The 19,085-nt window shown below is 37.4% G+C and overlaps 1 gene segment (V, D, J or C); it reads left to right on the plus strand.

Annotated features, from left to right (window-relative positions):
• Nucleotides 1-1,561: 1,561 nt before the first annotated feature.
• On the plus strand, nucleotides 1,562-9,665 carry LOC107130366 (T cell receptor alpha variable 20-like). The segment is given in 2 exon segments: nucleotides 1,562-1,747; nucleotides 1,902-9,665. Coding segments are annotated over 2 exon segments (399 nt in total).
• The last annotated feature ends 9,420 nt before the right edge of the window (nucleotides 9,666-19,085 follow it).

The following is a 19,085-nucleotide window of genomic DNA, read 5'->3' on the forward strand; positions in this document are numbered from 1 at the left end:
TATTTCAAATGATTCTCACAGTAATTCTTTAAGGTGTGTACTGTTCTTTCTCCACCATCCAATGATAAAACTAAGTTCAATGATAAAACTAAGTCACAGAAAATCTCTGAGCAAATTTTTCATAGAAAATAAATCATAGAGCTAGAGTTTGATCACAGGTATTCTGCCTCCAAAACTAACACTTAAACATAATTTTCAATAGACTATTGAAAGAGAGACATACAAATGGATTTTAAAATTATTTTTTCAATCCAAGCTTCAGTAATAATAGAGAAAATTTTGAAGTGGTATTCTGAATTAGCATTTTTCATCTATTAGCTTCAGAAAGATAAAAATGTTTAATAATACATTGTGTTGTCAAGGAAGTGAAGCTGACACTCGCACATCGTAAATGTGTATAATGCTACCGCTTGTTAGAGGCATTTTGGCAATATTTATTAAATGAAAAATGCATGGGTTCTCTGTTGTCATTTACATATTTTCAATAATTTTTATTAACATATTTGTCCATGTTGGCAAGCATCTTTTTATGAGGATAATCATTTCAGCATCATCTTTGGTAGTAAAAGATTGGAAATGAAAATACAAAAATGCAAAACTGTTTAAATATAATACAGGACAGCCAAACAATGGAATATTATGTGGCCATTTTGCGTGGACAAAAAACAAGGCACAGAATGATATGTATGTTTGTCTGAAAATATTGAGTATGTACATGTATGAGAGTGTTTGAAAGAACAGATGCATAGATGCCTCTGTAATGAGAACTGTGATACTGAAGGACAGATGAGGAGGAAAGACTTACTTTTGCTGTGTATTATTTATATTGTGTAAAATATTTATAATTTGCATGGAATAATCTCCCTCGCAACACACACACACACACACACACACACACACACACACACACACACAGTGACTTTCAGGTCTCTCTGAGGTCCAGAAATGGAGACCTCTTTTTTCTCTCTGCCATGCTTTTTCAAAACTTCCTTCCTTTTAAGATCTACCAATTTTGTGACCCTGAATTTCGGTCACAGTTGGTCTCAATCCTGTAGTCACACAGAAAATTATTTGAAGACATAGACTTCTTAATTTATGTTCCAAATTCTCTGCACATTGCATCAGAGAGGTTTCTAGACATATCCACAAGCTATTTGATCCCCTCAACCCCATCTTTTATTTTCAGAGCTCCAGTATTTTTAAGGTTTCACCTGCTGAGGTTCTTGTGTATTTTAGTGAGAAATATTTTTTAGTGAGACACAGAATTACACTTACCAGTTGGGTTCAACTCCTTTATAACCTCTGGTTGCAGCTTAGCCTTAAAGACCATTCAAAAAACAATCTAGACAATTAAGAGTCCAAATAAAATAAGGCTTTTCTTATTGCCACTTTAAACCTCATATACACTATGCCCACCAAATATGAAGAATCTTTTTCTTAGGAGGTGGCATGAAGTGGATACTGTGGGACTGTACTGTGGCCACAAGGTGGCAGTGGCTCAGTTTACTCTCATCCTACAACTGCCTTTAATTTCAAAAGCATGAAAATTACTAGAGGACTTGCATTTGATTGGTTGAGCAGCCAACAGAAAGGTTCTTTCCTGCATTCGAGAATATGAACTAAGATACAGAAGCAGCTCCTCTGAGAAAAGAAGGTTGAAATTATCATAATTTGTCTCTACGCTGAGATACCAGCATGGAGAAAATGTTGGAGTGTGCATTCATAGTCTTGTGGCTTCAGCTTGGCTGTAAGTTGGAGGTTAAGAAATGAGAACCATTCATGAAAAGCTGAGGAAGAGAGATGAAGATTTAATCTCAGCTCATTCAGTTTTCCTGTGGGAAGTTTTCAAAGCTGCTAAACTAAAAGCTTTGTATAATTTCTGATTTTGTTTTCCTGAACAGGGTTGAGTGGAGAAGACCAGGTGACGCAGAGTCCTGAGGCCCTGAGCCTCCAGGAGGGAGAGAGTAGCAGTCTCAACTGCAGTTACACAGTCAGCGGCTTAAGAGGGCTGTTCTGGTATAGGCAAGATCCTGGGAAAGGCCCTGAATTCCTCTTCAGCCTGTATTCAGCTGGGGAAGAAAAGGAAAAAGAAAGGCTAAAAGCCACATTAACGAAGAAGGAGAGCTTTCTGCACATCACAGGCCCCAAACCTGAAGACTCAGCCACTTATCTCTGTGCTGTGCAAGCACAGTGTTCCCCAGGCACCTGCAACTTGCATCAAAACCCTGCAGCTGGGGATCTGGAATGATGGCAGAGGCATCTCTGCTGCTCTTCCTCCTGAATGAGTATTTATTTAATACCCAGGACATTTTTCCAAATGGTCCTTTGGAGAATGAAGTCATGAGACAAAGCCAGAGGGCAGGGACTACTGTTCACTCTGTCCAGGCATCCTAGACAGTCCCTTGTGCATGTTCATGGGTCAGTCTACTCTTATTAACATCCCAGAACTTCCCTCACATAAATTCAGAAGCGCCAGAGTCCTGGATTCCAGTTGTGGACCACTTGGAAAAAGACTGCACAGGTGCATATACTCTCTGCTGAAAAAAATGTGTGTATGTGTCTGTGTTGTCTTACAATAATCTGGTCACATTAATATAAGTAAATCTTTTTCATTTTAATATAGTATTCCTGAAGCCCACATCTCCACCAGTCACATCTCTATATTTCTCATCCCTTTATCATCAAATTACCTGAAAGAATTGTCTGTACTCATTCTCTTAATTTCCATTCTTCAGTCTCACTCAAATCTGGCCCCTGTTAAGGTCACTCCAAGGGAAGTTCTCACTTTAACACCAGCGGTTTTGGTATTGATAAGGCTATCAGATATTTTTCAGTACTCATCTTGTCTAGGATTTTCAGCAGTGTTTCCTCCCTTCTCGTTAAAATAAATGTTATTTTAATCCAAATAATGCTCACATATATTTACAAAACCCAACAGCACTGTCTGACACCCCAGTCAGGTCTCCCCATTCTCAGGTGATGGTACTCACATTTATCTGAACATTTAAAAATGCTGTTTCTTTGCTTTCGTCTCTTTCTTTTTGAAATTGAGGTACAACACATAATGAGGTGAATAAAACTTTAGCTTACAGATCAATGGAATTTTACACTTCTTTGTATCTGGGTAACACCATCCAGACCTACATACTGAAATTTTCCGTTACTCCAGAAGATTCCCACCTGCCCCTTCCAATCCGACAGCCCTTCCCCAACTCCCCACCTGGAGTAACCACGATTCTGGCTTTCATCACTTGATTTTAAACTTTGTGTGACTGGAATTATATTGTACAGCCTATATCCTACTGTCTCAATTTCTTCTCTCAATGTCATGTCTTTGAAATTCATTAATATTGCTGTATGCATAAGTTATTCTTAAGTTTATATGTAAAATTCCCCTGTATAAATATGTAATAATTTATTTTTCCATTCTTCTTGAAATAGACATTTGAGTTTTTTAGATTGTTTACAGTTTTGTGCTGTCATGGAAAAGGCTGCTATAAGCATTTATTTAAATTTTATTTGGTGGACATATAAACTCACTATTCTTGGATAATTCCACTGGAATGGACTTAACTAGGCCATAAAATAGGCATATATTTAGCTTTAGTGGTTATTATCAAATGTATTTTGAAAGGTTACCAAGTTGTATGCTCTTATGAACAATATATGGAAGTTTTAGTTACTCCTCGTCTTCACCAAAAAATGGTATCAGATTTCTTTTTGTTTGTCTTTTAATTTAAGCCATTATGGTGACATGCAGTGGTATCTTATAAAACTGTGGTTTTAATTTGCTTTTCCTGAAGAGTAATGATGCTGAACACCTTTTCATATGCTCATTGTCCATCTGGATTTTCTTTTCTGTCTAGTACCTGTTCAAGTCGTTTGCTTGTTTTATTGTTCACATGTAGGCATTCTTCATAGATTCTGGATATAAGCCCCTGTCGAAACCATGTATTGTGAATTCTCTACTAATCCATTACTTGACTCCTCACTTTCATAATGATTTTCTTTGAGATACAGAAATTCCTAGCTTTGATAAAGTCCAAATAACTATTTATTTTTCTTTATTGGTTAGTATATTTTGTGCCCTGTTGAGAAATCTTTGCCTGCTTAAAGTAATACACACACTTTTTTCATGTAGGCCCATTTTCCACCTCAAATCAGTTTTCATGATGCTATGCAAAAGGTGTCAAGGTTCCTATTGCCCCATGACCATTTAGTGGAAAGATCTTCCTTTCCCCCATTGAATTGCAGTGGTGTTTGGGTCATAAATCAAGTGATCCTACACGTACAGATCTATTTCTGCACTATATTTTGTTTCTTCTGTTAATTCAGCCTCCCAACTATCTCATAATGTGCTTATTAATATAGCTTCAGAGTAGAATTTGAAACTCATCAGTGTTTTTTCTTCATTTGTGTTCTTCCCCTTATTATTTTATCCATTCTATGTCCTTTCTGATTCCATACATATTTTAGAATTAGTTTCTAAATTTTAAATCCTTTCCAAATCTACAAAATTTCCCTTGCAGTTTTGATTGGTATTACATTAAGCCTATGGATAATTTGGGGGAGAATTGCTACCTCAAAAATACTGAGTCATTGTGTCAAAATTATAGACTATCCATTTGCTAATGTCATCTAATGTCTTAAGCAATGATTTTAGTTCTCAATGTAGTGATTTGCATATCCTGTATTAGATTTACTTCCATGTATAGACATTTCATGAAGATTTAAAAATTTTATTTTCTAATTGTTGCTAGTGTATGGAAATACAATTGGTTTTTACATATTGACCTTATGTTTATTGAACTTGCTACACTTACTAATATTAATCATTTGGTCATAAATTATTTTGGATTTTCTAAGTCCACAAATTATGGCATTTGCAAATGAAGAAAATTTTGTTTCTTGCATTATAATCTTTATGTCTTATTTATTTTCCTTGCCTTATTGGCCAGACTTAGTGGCAGAGTTGGCCACTCTATTTAAATCTGCTTATTATTCCAGGGAGGCAGGGACTTAAAAATGTAAGAGATATAATTTTGAGAGAGTGGATTATGGAGTTCTAGCTATTGAGTCAAAGTAATGACTAATGCCCTAATTATAAATGGACTCTAAAAAACAGAATCAGCTCTTCCCTTCCCTGCTTTGTGGAGAAGAAAGGCAGGGAGGCCTGGAAACAAGAGAGCAAAAGTAGAAGCTTCCTGATTTAGGAAGAGAGACCCAAGTGTTCTTTAACCCACATCATCTGGTTTTGTTGTATTTAACCCTTTGGGTTTACAGCCTTACAGTTTGCCCAGCGTATTCAGGTGAAGGGATACAAAAATCACCGAAGGATTCCTGCTTTACCTGGTGCCAATTTTGTCATACTCATCATCATCTTTATTGTCACACAAACTATGAGGTAATATTAACCCATTTCTCAGATTGGGAAACTGAGGTTTACATAAGTTTTGAGATGAAGGCATTTCTGAGATAAAGTAAATGCTGTAGGTATCATAAAATAAGATGAAGAAAAACACATAAAACTCCAGAGTTAACCAACTAGACAGCACTTCTCTAATTTTACTGTACATTTAAGAAGCACATGAAGACTTTATTTTAAAAATGCTTTATTTCCATAGATTCTGATTCTATAGGTCTGACACAGAGTCAAGAGTCTGCTTTTTTTTTTAGAAAGTTGTCTAATGATTTTGATCATTAGATCGAGAGATCTAACTTTGAAAAACACTGCAATTGGGAGAGTACTGCATTTCAGGAGGATGGATGATATAGACAGGCAATCGATTTTGTGTTAACTTAGATAACAGTGCTAAGGGAACCAGGAAACACACCTAGGAACGCCTTAATGTGGGTTATGCCTATTCTGATTAAACTATATCCTATCATAATTAGTAGAAAATACTGTGTTTTGATGATAAAGAAGGCAATGATTTTTGTTTCAACAACAGAAGGAAATTTATCTATGATTTGAAAGGCAGCAGAGAGGATTAGGGATAGACAAGACTTTTAGTTGCAGACTTTCCAAGAAGAAAATAGGCTAAAACAATATATGAGACTCTCCACTATGAATAAAAGCCTTTTCATTCTTTATTGTCAATTAAAAAATAAAACTTCTATATATTTTTAAAGGCCATAAGCCAATTATCTTAGTGTTTCCTTCAATGTTCTAAAATTTAGACATGTTTTATCTAATTGTTTTATTTACTCTTTTTACTTTCTCTGGATTCTTTACAACATTTTAACTTCCTATTAAAGAAGTTTAACTTCCTATTAAGTTGGTTCCAATACTGTTAAAACTCTGTTTATTACAGAAGATAGCACTATAGTGCTCTAAACTCTGCCTTTAACATGCTCATAATAATTCCGGAATAGACCATGCAAATATTCATAATTGTTTAATGACCGCGGTTAATCTTTTGCTGCATCCAGCTATACCTCCTTTCCTGAAAGTAATAAGCAGAGAATCACCCAACTGCCTGAATGAAGGAAAAATTATGTAGTTAAAGATAATAATACAAAAAGGCAAACACTTAATATTGCAAAAATGGCTTGTCACACGTGATGATCATTCTGAAACCACAAATGACCAAAATTGGTGAGGTCCTTCCTGTAACATCACAGGCACATCTAAGTGATTCTTTTCCATATCTGTAAAGTAACTTTACAAAAGCAAGTGGAAGACTTGCCCAGGACCTGAACAAAAGCATTCATGTATTTAGTCACAAGAGGGGGTTGCTGCGTCTGTCAATAAGATGCCTGTTCAGTTGGGGAAAGAGTGTTTGGCTCACAGTCGGTAGTGAAGTCATGCAGAAACTGTGACAAATTATACATTTTATTCTCTTTGTTCTAAGCAGAGAAGTCTGTGCATAGCTTCCAACATTCAATAATTCCTGGCCTTGTCTCAATCCATTATGAAAAGTTTTGTTTCTGCTCAAAATAGGACAATACAGAAAGATGGAGACAGGAAGTAGCTATACAACTTTCAAGTTGAATTGATGTATTTTTCTCAAGTTTTTGGAATAGAGAAAAGTAGATATTTTTGGTGGGGAAGATACTGTTTTTTTTCTCAATCTATTTCATTTCTCTTGAACTTGAGAAGATAATGTGAAAAAGTCTTCTAGGCTGCTCCCTTCCTTCTTACAGTCCCCTCCTTTCTTTTCTCTTTTCTCTTCTCTGCATGTCAATTCTTAGTGTGTGTCACCACCAGGCACACTCATGGAGAATGGGGAAAAGTGGGTCATGGATAGGGTTTCCGGGGTGTAAGGATGAGTGTGATCCCAAGTCTCTTGTTTCCTTTGTACCAAGACATGCAGTCTATAAATGCTCTCCTAGAGACAGATGATATCTAGAGGCATTTCGGGCATCTGGAGACATGGCTTCCTGATCAGGCTCTGATTATACTTTTCTGGTCACTTTGGACACATTACTCTCTGCATCTGAGCCTCATTTGCTCTTTATTGTTATTTAGATGGGCTTTCTCCATCTTCTTATGATGGTATAAGCCTTGGTGGGGTTTTCCTGAATATAAAGAAGCTCATGACAGAGTTGACTGTCTGACTCTTACCCTGGGTAAGAGTTTTAGGCCTAAGAAAGGATGGTGTTCTAAACCAAGAAATCAGAAGAGAAACCTGCTGCCTGCACTGTCTTACTCTCCTTCACCCAAGATGCTAAGGGCAACTGATCAGATAACAGCTGTTTACTTTTTGAGGAGGTTACATCCTCAGTGTGAGGCACTATATCATACCCAGTGTATTAGTTTGTGCCACAGGCTGGGGACTTAAAAATCAGAAATTTATTGTCTCATGGTTCTGGAGGCAATGTCTGAAGTCAAGATGCCAACAGAATAAAGGAAAGGAGGATCTGTTTCAGGTTTCTCTCTTTGGCTTGTAGATGGCCATCAAACCCCTGTGTCTTCATATCATCTTCCCTCTATGTATATCTGTGTCCAAATTTCTCCCTTTATATTGCATTAGAGCCCACCTCATTTTACTTAGATACCTCTATAATCAAGAAATAATCTTGAACCCAACTCCAAGTAAGGTCACATTCTGAAGTACTTGGGGTTAGGAGTTCAACACATAAATTTTAGAGGGACAAATTTTAGCTTATAACCCTCAGTGAAAGCTCACAGAAGAGTTTACTTTGCTATAGAATTTCCTATATTACTGAATCCGAGGGAAAATAAGAGACAGATCCAGGGAGTCCTGTCTCTTAACTAGCGAGTCTACATAACCCTAGCCATATTTGGCTCTTTCTAGGGGAAAGGAGTCATAGATAAAATTACTTCTCAGTACTATACCAGGGGTCTTCAACAAGTTCATGAAAAATGCATATTACAAAAAACTTATGCATAACTTTTAAATTTTTGCATCAAAATAAACTCCTGCTAACTTGTTATGACATTGTGCACAGTATCGAATTTGAGGCACTAAGAAGGATGAAGGACAAAACAGTTTGGAAAGAGCTCCTATCAGAGCAACGTGAATTCTGCCAATATTGAAACAAAACCAAGCACCAAATTTAAGGTAAAGCTGGGGTTGAAGAATGGTGAAATCATTGAAAAGTTTATGGGGGCAATTCCCCAAAGAAATTAGTAGTTTACAAATGAATAACTCATTTTACGAAGAAACAAGATGATGTTGAAAATGAAGCATGCAGCGGCAGACCATACACATTGATTGTGAGGAAAAAATTCATCTTGTTCATGCCCTGATTGAAGACGACTAACGATTAACAGTGGAAACAATAGCCAACACCATAGACACCTCAACTTGTTCAGCTTACATAATTCTGACTTGAGAATTAAAGTTGGGCCAAGTTTCCACTCAGTGGGTGCCAAAATTGTTGCACCCATATCAGCTGTAGACAAAAGCAGATATTTCAATGGAATTTTAAACAAGTGGGATCAAGATCCTAAAGCATTTCTTCAAAGGATTTTAACAGAAAATGAACACGGCTTCACCAGTATAATACTGAGTACAAAGTACAATCAAAGCAGTGACTGCCAAGAAGTGGAAGTGGTCCAGGCAAAGCAAAAGTGGACTGGTCAAGAGCAAAGGTTGTAGCAACAGGTTTTTTTGTTTGTTTGTTTGTTTTTTGTTGTTTTGTTGTTTTGTTTTTGTTTTTTTGCTGAAGGCTTGTTGCTTCTTGACTTTCTGGAGAGGTGAAGAATGACAACATCTACTTATTATTAGAATGTTTTAAGAAAGTTAACCAAGGTTTTAGCAGAAATATGCCCAGGAAAAGCTCACCAGAGAGTTCTTCACCACGACAATGTTCCTGCTCATTCCTCTTATCAAACAAGGGCAATTTTGTGAGAGTTTCAATGGGAAATCATTAGGCCTCCATCTCACAATACTGACTTGTTTTCTTCTGACTTATTTTTGTTTCCTAATCGCAAAAAAATCTTTAATGTGCATTTATTTTTTCTTCAATTAATATTAAAAAAAACCTGCATTGACAACATCTACTTATTATTAGAGTGTTTTGAGAAAGTTAGCCAAGGCTAACTATTTCTGCTAAAAAAAAAATTGTCTTGAATTTATTGGAGCTTACGTTGAGAAATAAAGTTTATATTTTTTAATTGTTACCTTTTAATTCCATATTTCTATAAATTTTTGAAGCCCCCTTGTGCCTTGATCTTAAAAATCTGCCTTTATTTGAGGGTCTGGAGATAATCTCGTTTTTCTCCTCAGGGATTATGTGTAATGTTAAAGCCACAAGAGTAGGGCAGTGCTGAAACAAGAAGTGAATATCCCCTGTTCCCACTCTATCACTGGAGGAAATGAGGACACAATCTCTGGTATCAACAGTTTGATAACCATTGCCCACAGTAGCTGATTGGAGGTTTAAAGAACGAGATGATCAATCAAATGACTTCACTGCCTGTATTAGTCTGTTCTTGCATTGCGATAAAGAAACACTTGAGATGGGGTAATTTACAAAGGAAAGAGGTTTCATTTGCTGACGGTTCTGACCACTGTACAGAAAACATGTTGTTGGCATCTGTCTGGCTTCTGGGGAGGCCTCACAAAACTCTCACTCATGGCGGAAGGTGAAGGCAGAGCCAGCACTTCACATGGTTGGAGTAGGAGGAAGAGAGAGAGGACAGGGAAAGTGCCACACACTTTTAAATGACCAGATCTCACAAGAACGCAGTCACCATCACAAGAAAAGCACCAAAGGGAAAATTCACCCCCATGATCCAAACACCTCCCACCAGGCCCGACCTCCAACACTGGGGATTACAATTTGAAATGAGATTTTCGGGGGGACACAGACCCAAACCATATCACTGCCCATCCCTGTGGACAATAAGTCTAGTACCCTGGTCCTGCACCAGATAACCCTCAAAGGCACCACCATGTGTTACTACACTGTGGGCAGATTGGACCACACTTGTCTCCCTGGTGAAGAGGGGAGATAACCTCCATTTAAAGAGGGCATTGCACAAAAAAATGTGAGATTAATGGACAAAGGTAGAAAACGAAATGAAAAGAAGGAAAGGGGAAAAATAAGGAAAAGGTACATGAAATCAAGAACTGCACCAGTAAAGACAAGACAGGGAGAGAGAAGATCCTGAAACTTTCTCCAATCTAACATTTTCATTCTTGGTAAAGGTCTAGTGTCAAGTTCATAAATTGAGCATTATTTTTCTGAGAAATGTCTGGGCTCTCTCAATTTTTTTCAACTGTAGCACAATGCATTGAAAAATAAATGAATCTTGAAAGTTTGCTAACATGAAATCATTATATTAATATTTTTATTTCAATATTTCCCTAGTTTTCTATGCACCTGTATTCCATTTTTATGACGAATCACTTTGTAAATTAAGATGTAATTATTTAAGTATCTAGGCAATATAGAATAAAACGTGATACTTCATTGATTTGCTCCTGACGAGTTCCTAATCACTGTTAAAAGTTTCATCACACTTCCACTGTTTCTATACATTTAAATACAAACTCACAATAAACATACTTTTAAAAATCACAAATAGGATCACACTATATGTAAAATGCTGTGATTCAATTGAATAAGAGAGAGAAGCTTTTGCAACTCAGAAAATGTAACCCACCTTGCACTTTTTTGCAAGTATAGTAACTCACAATACAGATCTACCATAATGTATTGACTATCTATATGGAAAGAATATTTAAATTTTTTCCACATTTTTTAACCATTGCATGCAACGTACAATGCTATAAGTGTATTTATAAGAGTATTTCTTAAGAAAAATTCCCGGCCAAATGGAAATTTTGCATTCAATAATATGTAAACAACATAGGTAGACATTTATTAATTATATTTCAGTTATCAGAATATCAGAGCTTCCATTTCCTGACATTACCAACAAAACTGAATATTAATATTATGATTCTGAACTCTCTTTGCAATTTGACAAGTAAGAGATGATAGAAAGGGCCTTTTCACAGAAATGCGAGTTACAGGAAACCAGTCCTTAAGCACTGAAGTGGCAAGAAGAGACAGCAGTCATAGGAATCTGGAGAAAGTTGCTGTAACAGTATGGAAAACATTTATATATTTTCTCATTTCTAATATAAGCATTTAAGAATATATATTTCTCTCTATGCACTGATTTGGCTACATTCTACAAATCTGATATTCAGACTTTTTTGTTTCTTTAAGAGAAGGAGGAGGAGGTGAAAGTGGAGGAGAAAGAAGCATTTCTCTAGCGGTACTGTGCTTGGTCCTGAAGTGGCAGTGTTTTCATTCCTTTCATTCCATTTCCACCTCCCACATTTTGCAGATCTCTCTGTGTGTGTGTGTGTGTGTGAGAGAGAGAGAGAGAGAGAGAGAGCAAGCAGAGAGAGAGAGGAGAGACAGAGAGAGAGAGAAAGAGAGAGACTTGTCTCGGATTGGCTGGGCCAACTCTGTTTCCTGTAGAGATGTTTGAACATATGAGATACAAAGCAGAGCGTTTATCTTGTGAGTCATTCTCCATATTTCAGACATAAGATTTCGGTTTTCAGTGGGTCTACATGACAGAAGGAATGGAGACCCTCTTGGGCCTGCTCATCCTTTGGCTGCAGTTGCAATGTGAGTTAGAGGGAACTGGAAATGAGCAAAGAACAGGCCGACTCCAGGACATTTCTCTCAGGAAAGAGGGAGAAAGAAAGGGAGTTGTTATGCCTGTATGATTTGCTGGGAGTTTCTGTGGAAATTGAAAAAATAAATTTAAAAGTAATTTCTAAGGAATCATTACCCACTAACCAGTCTATTGCTCTTTTTCTGAACAGGGGTGAGCAGTAAACAGGAGGTGACACAGATTCCTGCAGCTCTGAGTGTTCCAGAAGGAGACAACTTGGTTCTCAACTGCAGTTTCACTGATAGCGCTATTTACAACCTCCAGTGGTTTAGGCAGGACCCTGGGAAAGGTCTCACATCTCTGTTGTTAATTCAGTCAAGTCAGAGAGAGCAAACAAGTGGAAGACTTAATGCCTCGCTGGATAAATCATCAGGACGTAGTACTTTATACATTACAGCTTCTCAGCCTAGTGACTCAGCCACCTACCTCTGTGCTGTGAGACACAGTGCACAACAGGCACCTGCAACCAGTACCCAAACTCTATAGCTGGGGCTCTAACCACAAGTTTTATCTTGAGACTGAGGAATGTTTTCGCATTAAGAGGTCTTCTAAATTGACACTGTCTCCACATAGAAGCAATTAAATACACAAAACTTGATGTAATAATCTGAAGTTAAACTATGATTCTCTGATCTTTAGATTTTTATCAATTTTAATATAAATAATAGTTTTATTTCAATTAATTTACATGCTACACAGTTCAGTCTTTTAAAGTGAACAAGTAAGTGTTATTTAATATATTCACAATGTTGTGCAGCTTTTATCTCTGTGTAGTTTCAAAAACTTTTTAACATCTCAAAAGGAAACCACATGACCATTAAGCAGTTACCTTGCCCACCCTCCTCCCAGCCCCTGGCAGCCACCAACCTATTTTCAGTCTCTATGGATTTTCCCATTCTGTACATTTCATATAAATGGAATAATACAGTAGGTAGTGGCCTTTGTGTATGACTTCTCTCACATGGCATAATTTTCTGAGATTTATTCAACGTAGGAAGGACCAGAGAAAGCTAAATATGCACAACTAACCAATCGCATAGGATACCTCACTTTTTGGTGAGCCTGCTTATATCTTCCCCATGCAAGAGCCTCCAACTAGGGCACACCTGAAGCTTCTTCCACTCTAAAGCTTCCCTACTCCTCTGCCTATCTTTAAGTCTCTGCCAAACACAAGGGACGGTAGCTGACTCCTTTGGTATAGCAAGCTCTGAATAAATTGCCTTTGCTTTTCTCATTTAGGTGATCTTCACTTATCTCCACAGATCCCTTGTAAAGACACTTAATTTTTCTTTCCTGCCAAGTTCTCACTTCACCATAAGAGTCACTTTGCACATGAAAAATTAATGAATCACCATAAGAAATGTTAAAGCTGGAGGGCAGCTTGTTCTCCATTCAGATTGGTCATTGAAGCCTACATCAATCAGATAGTACTTCTTAGATAAGTCAGAGAGATGCATTGATGTAAAGCCCAGTTCTCAATATTTATGTCCCAAGCTCTGTCATCAATAAAAGCTTGAAACTCCAAACAGATATCTTGGCCTTCCTGGAAGATTTTCTTATCAACAAGTTCTTGTTCTCATCTATTTCTTTTACTAAATATTCAGGCTCCATATTGTGTGATGAGGAGTTTGCATCCACAACCTCTGCCATATCTGGGCTACAAAGCTGCTTTCTTTCTTGACATCACAAACCAACTCATGGGTAAGTAATACATTCAGATATATGAGCTATAAAGGAGCTTAAATAGTGGGGGACTTCACCACCCCGCTGACTATATTAGGAAGATCATCAAGGCAGAAAACTAACAAAGAAATTCTGGACTTAGGGCTGAGCGCGGTGGCTCACGCCTATAATCCCAGCACTTTGGGAGGCTGAGGTGGGCGGATCATGAGGTCAGGAGATTGAGACCATCCTGGCAAACATGGTGAAACCCTGTCTCTACTAAAATACAAAAAAACATAGCCAGGTGTGGTGGTGCATGCCTGTAGTCCCAGCTACTCGGGAGGCTGAGGCAGGGGAATCGCTTGAACCTGAGAGATGGAGATTGCAGTGAGCAGAGATTGCAGTGAGCTAAGATTGTGCCACTGCACTCCATCCTGGTGACAGAGTTAGACTCCATCTCAAGAAAAAAAAACAAAAAAAGAAATTCTGGACTTAAACTTGACCAATTGGATCTGACAGAATTTTATAGAATACTTCACTCATCAACCACAGAATATACATTCTTCTTATTGGCCATAAAGCAAGTCTCAATAAATTTTTTAAAAATTTGAAATTATACCAATCATACTCTTAGACAACAGTGAAATAAAAATGGAAATCAATACTAAGGAGATCTCTCAAAATCACACAATTACATGGAAATTAAACAACTTGCTCCTGGATGATTTTAGATAAACCATGAAATTAAGGCAGACTTGAAAAAATTATTTAAAATAAATTGAAAACAGAGACACAACATACAAAAATCTGTGGGATGCAGCAAAATCCGTGATAAGAGGGAAGTTTATAGCGCTAAATGCCAACGTCAGAAAATAAGAAAGATCTTAAATTAACAATCTAACATCATACGTAGAGAAACTAGAAAAAGGACAAACTAGCTCCAAAGCTAGCAAAGTGCTTGAATTCCTAGAAGCACACAATCTTCTAAGATTCAATCAAGAAAAAAATTAAATCAGTCATTAAGAATCTACCAACCAAAAAAACGTCCTGGGCAAGAAGGACTCACAGCCAAATTGTACCACATGTACAAAGAAGAGCTTGTACCAATCATGTTGAAATTATTCCAAAATATTGAGGAAGACGGACTCCTTCCTAACTCATGCTATAAAGCCAGCCTCACCCTGAAACAAAAACATGGTAAAGACACAAAGAAAAAAGAAAACTACAGGCCAATATTCCTCATGCATCTAGATGTGAAAACTCTCAACAAAATGCTAGCAAACCGAAACCAGTACTACATCAAAAAGTTAATTCACCAGAATCAAATAGGCTTCATTCCTGGGATGCAAGACTTGTTCAACATATGCAAATTAATAAACGTGATTCACCACATAAACATAATTAAAAACAAAAGCCATATGATCATCTCAATAGAAACGGAGAAAACTTTTGATAAAGTCCAGTATCCCTTCATAATAAAACCTTTAACAAACTAGGCACTGAAGAAACATACCTCAAATTAATAACAGCCATCTATGACAAACCCACAGCCAACATCATATTGAACAGGTAAAAACTGAAAGCATTCCTCTTGAGAACTGGAACAGGAAAACAGTGCCCCTCTTACCACTCTTAGTCAACATAGTGTTGGAAGTCCTAGCCACAGCAATCAGGCAAGAGAAAAAATAAAAGATGTTGAAGTAAGAAAAAAGGAAGTCAAAGTATCTCTCTTTGCTGACAATATGATTCTATACCTAGAAAATCCTAAAGACTCTGCCGAAAGACTCCTGGAACTGATCAATCTTTCACTTCCTTGGTTAGATGGATTCCTGGGTATTTAACTTTTTTGTGTCTATGGTAAATGGTATGAGAGTGAAAGATCTCTACAAGGATAACTACAAAACACTGCTGAAAGAAATCAGAGTCAACACAAATAAATGAAAAACCATTCCATGCTCATGAATTGAAAGAATTAATATTGTTAAAATGGCAATAGTGCCAAAAGCAGTCTAAAGATTCAATACTATCCCTATCAAACTCTCATCTTTATTTTTCACATAATTAGACAAAACGATTCTAAAATTCATATGGAACCAAAAAAGAGCCCAAATTACCAAAGCAAAAAGAACAAAAACAGAGGCAGTACATTACTCAACTTCCATCTACACTGTAACCAAAATGATAATGGTAACAGTACAAAAACAGACAGACCGACCAATGGAACAGACTAGAGAACAGAGAAATAAAGCCATATACCTACAATCATTTAATCTTCTACAAAGCCAAGGAAAACAAGCAATGGGGAAAGGATTCCCTATTCAATAAATAAATGGAATTAAAAACAAAAGATTTACAGTAAGACCTCAAACTATCAAAATTTCAGAATAAAACCTAAGATACGCTTCTTGACATCAATCTTGGCAAAGGATTTTTGGCTTAAGTCCCCAAAAGTAATTGCAACAAAAATAAAAATTGACAAGAGAACCTAAATAAGGAGCTTCTGCCTAGCAGAAGAAACTATCAACAGAGTAAACAGACAACCTATAGAACGTGAGATAATATTTGCATACTACGCATCCAACAAAGGTCTTATATCCAGAATCTACAAGGAACTTAAGCAAGTCAATAAGAACAACACAAATAACCGCATTAAAAGATGGACAAAGGCTGGGCGCGGTGGCTCACACCTGTAATTCCAGCACTTTGGGAGGCCGAGGTGGGCAGATCACAAGGTCAGGAGATCGAGACCATCCTGGCTGACACAGTGAAGCCCCATCTCTACTAAAGAAAAAAAAAAAAACAAAAAATTAGCTGGGAGTGGTGGCAGTCACCTGTAGTCCCAGCTACTGGGGAGGCCGAGGCAGGAGAATGGCGTGAACCTGGGAGGCAGAGCTTGCAGCAAGCCGAGGTTGTGCCACTGCACTCCAGCCTGGGCCACAGAGCGAGCCTTCGTTTCAAAAAAAAAAAAGATGGACAAAGGACAAGAACAGACACTTCTCAAAAGAAGACATGTCCAAGTGGCCAACAATTGTATGAAAACAATTCTCATCATCACTAATCATCAGAGGAATGCAAATCAAAACCACACTAGTCAGAATGGTTATTATTAAAAAGTCAAAAAATAACAGATGCTGGCTAGGCTGTGGAGAAAAAGGAACACATACTCTGTTGATGGGGATGTAAATTAGTTCAGCCTCTGTGAACAGTTTGCAGAACAGTTTGGAGATTTCTCAAAAAACTTGAAACAGATCTACCATTCAACCCAGCACTCCCATTACTGGGTATATATCCAAAGAAAAATAAATCATTCTACCAAAAAGACACGTGAACTCTATGTTCATTGCAGTGCTATTCACCATAGCAAGAACATGGAATCAACCTAGGTACCTGTCAAAGGTGGATTGAATAAAGAAAATGTGGCACATGTACACCATGGAATATTCTGCAGCTACAAAAAAGAATGAACTCATGGCATTTGCAGCAACATGGAAGCACCTAGAGGCCAAATTCCTAAGTAAATTAATGCAGAAACAGAAAAACCAAATACCACGTTTTCTCACTTGTAAGTGGGAGCTAAGCATTGGGTACACAAGGACATAAAAATAGGAACGATAGATACTGGGGTCTTCTGACGAGGGTAGGACTGAAAAACTACCTATCAGATACTATGCTCACTACCTGAATGACAGGATCATTCATACCCCATACCTCAGTGTCACGCAATATACCCATGTAATGGACCTGCACATATACCCTCAAACCTAAAATAAAAGTTGAAATTGTAAAAAAATTAAAAATAAAATTGGATATAGTTATGAAAAAGGGGGCTTGATTAGTGCTACTTTAATAGCTGTTATGTTCCATGATATAAATGAACTTCTATTGTTAATGAAAATTAATGAACCACATTGCAAGAATAAATGTGAGAGTTCACCCTTGAAAGAAATTACTTTCTCCTACACATGTAACAGCATCTTAGGTAGGCAAACACTTTGCTGTTGGCAATACAGCAGTGAACAGTTAGAATTTAACAGGGAAGATGTATACACACAATAAAGCAATTCAAACAAATATTCAACACTTGAAAAGGACAATAAATTTTAAAAATGAATATGAAAGATGATAAAATTGTGTTTACTTTGGCAGGGTGGAGATTATGCCGCTGGTGGTCAGAGAAGCCCTTTTCCAGAAAATAGTTACATTGAGGTATGTCAGAAAGATCGCAATAGCAAAGTTAAGGTTTCTGCTAAGAAGAGCTGTAGGCAGAGAGAAGCACTTCTCTCTGGTGATTAAGGATACAATAAACTTAATTAATAAATGTTTTGTGTGTGTTCTGACTTCTCCACCAAGTGACTGTTTGCCCCTCTCTTTCTCTCTCTGCAGCCCTTTCTATTCCCTAAGACATAACAATATTGAAAATTGGCTAATTAATAACCCTACAATGACCTCTTTTTTTTTTTTTTTCGAGATGGAGTCTCACTGTCTCCCAGGCTGGAGTGCAGTGGCACCATCTCGGATCACTGCAAGTTCTCCCAGGTTCAAGGGCTATTCTCCTGCCTCAGCCTCCCGAGTAGCTGGGACTATAGGCGCCTGTCACCATTCCCGGCTAATTATTTGTATTTTTAGTAGAGATGGGGTTTAACCATGTTAGCCACAATGGTCTTGATCTCCTGACCTTGTGATCTGCCTACCTCAGCCTCCCAAAGTGCTGGGATTACAGGCGTGAGCCACCGCACCTGGCCCCTACAATGACTTCTAACTGTTCAAGTGGAAGGAAGAGTTGCATATCTCTCATATTATTTATTTTTCTTTTTGTGGAGATGGGGTCTCACTCTATTGCCCAGGCTGGTCTCAAACTCCTGGGCTCAAGCAATTCTCCTGCCTTGGCCTCCCAAAGAGCTGGGATTATAGGCATGAACCATCATGATGGGACTCTCATTTTAAGCCAAAAGCTAGAAATGATTAAGCTTAGTGAGAAAAGCATGTCAAAAGCCAAATCAATAGGCTGACATATAGACCTCTTGAACTAAACAGCCAAGTTGTGAATGCAAAGGAAAATTTATTGAGGAAAATTAAAAGTGCTACTCCAGGTAAACACATAAATGATAAGAAAGTAAAACAGCCTTACTGCTGATATGGAGAAAGTTTTAGTGTTCTGGATAAAATATCAAACTAGTTACAACATTCACTTAAGCTGAAGCCCAACGCACAACAAGGCCCCAACTCTCTTCAATTCTATGAAGTCTGATAGAGGTGAGGAAGCTGCCAAAGGAAAGTTTGAAGCTAGAAGAGGTTGTTTCCTGAGGTTTAG

Source organism: Macaca fascicularis, chromosome 7 (genome assembly GCF_037993035.2).
Source record: "Macaca fascicularis isolate 582-1 chromosome 7, T2T-MFA8v1.1".
NCBI classification, from domain to species: domain Eukaryota; kingdom Metazoa; phylum Chordata; class Mammalia; order Primates; family Cercopithecidae; genus Macaca; species Macaca fascicularis.